At 38.6% G+C, this 2,500-nt stretch overlaps 1 protein-coding gene across 1 annotated transcript in view; it reads right to left on the reverse strand.

Annotated features, from left to right (window-relative positions):
• Positions 1–2,500, reverse strand: part of LOC138037361 (sushi, von Willebrand factor type A, EGF and pentraxin domain-containing protein 1-like) — a 149,598-nt gene that overhangs the window by 123,071 nt on the left and 24,027 nt on the right. The window contains exons 11-12 of the mRNA XM_068883301.1: positions 2,115–2,288; positions 606–779 (exon numbers count right to left, since the gene is read on the reverse strand). Coding sequence (XP_068739402.1) covers positions 606–779; positions 2,115–2,288 — 348 coding nt within the window. The remainder of the gene's footprint in view (positions 1–605; positions 780–2,114; positions 2,289–2,500) is intronic.

Genomic DNA, 2,500 nt, shown 5'->3' on the forward strand with positions numbered 1-2,500 from the left:
ACAAAGTGTCCCACAAATGCTGCTTCTCAGCGAAGGATAAAGAGCTGTATTTTCAATAGGGAACTTACGAAACGACGACGCTGACGGCAACGACGACGCTACAAAACAATAGGTTTAGCGAGCAAAAGCAATGGCTCTGCACGCTCTCCACGTGTGTTTTACATTTTGGTACATTTCTTTGCCGTCATCTCCTAAATGAAGATGTGAAATGACCAAATTCAAGTTTCTGTGAAGGACGTTAACACATGACGATGAATTTTCAGTTCTCTCTCTACGCTTCCAATCCACTCATACCAGTTTAACTTCTCGACATTTACTACACACTTTTAACGCGAAATGACATGAAATAGTTTCGTAGTGATATGAATAACGCGAACTCGTATTTTTAAATGAAGTCCTCGTAGCCGTCGTCGTCCTCGTTTCGTAAGCTCCCTAATAAGCTAAAAATAACGCCAACCTTTAACCCTTACCTTATTTTTGGAAATAGGTAGCCAAGGCTTAGACTTCAAGGGACACTTCGTGTTGGATGTCAAAATTGGGCGAGCATCTAACTAGGTGCATTTGTGGACACAACTGCTCAAGTACAAAACAATAAAACAACTTACAGCACCGAGGAGTAAGGCCACTCCATCTCTTCTTAGCCGTGCATCTTTTAACTGCAAATTCTGTGTTCAAATTATATCCATTATCGCAAGTATAATGTGCAGTGTCGTTGTAACTTGTTCCAGTGAAATTCAACTTTCCATGCGATATAGCTGGAGGGTTACCGCAAGATATACCTGCTCACGAAAAATTAAAAAAATAAAAACAGGAGAAGAGAGATATCAAACATGATTTGATCTTCTGTAACCAGTGTTTAATTCACCCATGAATTCGTTGAAATGTGGGGACCTTTGTAATTTACACAAATTACAATATATGGTTGTCAACCAATCTCTAGAAACCCCGATAAAATGATCTGATGTACCATTGCTGGTGGACAAACAAAAGAAGCTAATGAGGGACCTTTTGGTTTCGTTCACCAAAATAGCGGCGATGATGTAACGTGCATGAAAACCACCTTCAACATTACTTATGTTAAGGTACCTTTGCGGTCTGCAGCTTACGATTGAAACTTTGGAAGAGCTTTTTTCCCGTTCATTGCGAAATTTTCGAAATATGAGAACCTAACCCTGTTGAAGTTTCCTTCAGTCCCATCCACAGCAATGAGAATTCAAAATTATGCGTCATAGTCCCGGCGAGAGACATACTTGAGAGGTTTCTCCATAAAGCGGATTACAACATCTGTGTTATTTTGGACGTTGTTTAGTCGTATCTCTATATATTTATCAAACTGTTTGCTGAAATATTTTGATATTACGTAAGCGAGTTATTATAGGTAAGCATTATAAAAGAAAGTAATAATTGTTTATTAAACCCTGAATGCATGCAAATGTTACTTTTTGTCTAGAACCTTAATTGTCACTGGGACTCGTGTCTGTGTTATCTGCCTCAGCCTTTGGCTTCGGCAGATAACACAGACCTCGGTTTTGATAATTCATGATATCATGCTCAACCTCATCCAATAATTGTTTATTAAACCCTGAATGCATGCAAATGTTACTTTTTGTCTACAACGATAATTGTCACTGGGATTCGAAATAATTGCACTCTTAGCACAGCAGGCCATGCACAGTTTCAAACGTTTTACACAACAAGTACGTTCTCTAAGAATACATTCCACTTGAAACTGGCGTTAAAACTAGCCTTGATCGCTCTAAAAAGAACGGAAACCAACAAGCTACCGATACTCAAACCGCAGCCATTTTTCTGTTCTTCTCGGAAGTGCTTTTTTCACGAGAGCCAATGATAGTCTCAAAAATGCGTCACGTGCCATATCGCGCGACTCATGCGCAGACATTTTTCGCCAGTGAAGTACTCGTCGTCGTCCTCGAATTCCACTCTGCACGTCGCTATTCATAAATAGAGGCAACAACAACCAACCTCGGTTGTCACCTGCTGAAATGTTTTTTTTTTTTTTTAATAAAATTGAAAGAATGAGTGTTTAATCCAATTAGATATCCTTGAGTCTATAGAAGATATCACAATATTTTAACGGGTGTCTTAAAGCCCACCTTTACATACTGGCTGCTGTCCTGTCCAAGTACCATTTTGCTGACACATGCGTTCTTCTGAGCCCCATAATTCATAACCCAAGTCACAATCAAAATACACCTTGCGGTTCACAGAATATTGCATTCCTACTTTTCGACCGTTTTTCGGTGTTCCTGGGTCTCCACAGCCTCCCTCTTAGAAAAATAACATACATTCAATCAGGAAATAAGCGAAATACACTTAGCCAAATATTTATTTTTCGCACAATCTCTCAGCCGCTGACATTATCAGCCAACATACCAGCCGCCAGAAGGGCTTTTTAAATAAATATACAAATAGATAAAACACTTTAATTTATAATTAATATAATATACAGTAAATAATAGGTATAAAATACTTAAATACT

Source organism: Montipora capricornis, chromosome 2 (genome assembly GCF_036669925.1).
Source record: "Montipora capricornis isolate CH-2021 chromosome 2, ASM3666992v2, whole genome shotgun sequence".
In the NCBI taxonomy this organism is placed as follows: Eukaryota; Metazoa; Cnidaria; class Anthozoa; order Scleractinia; family Acroporidae; genus Montipora; species Montipora capricornis.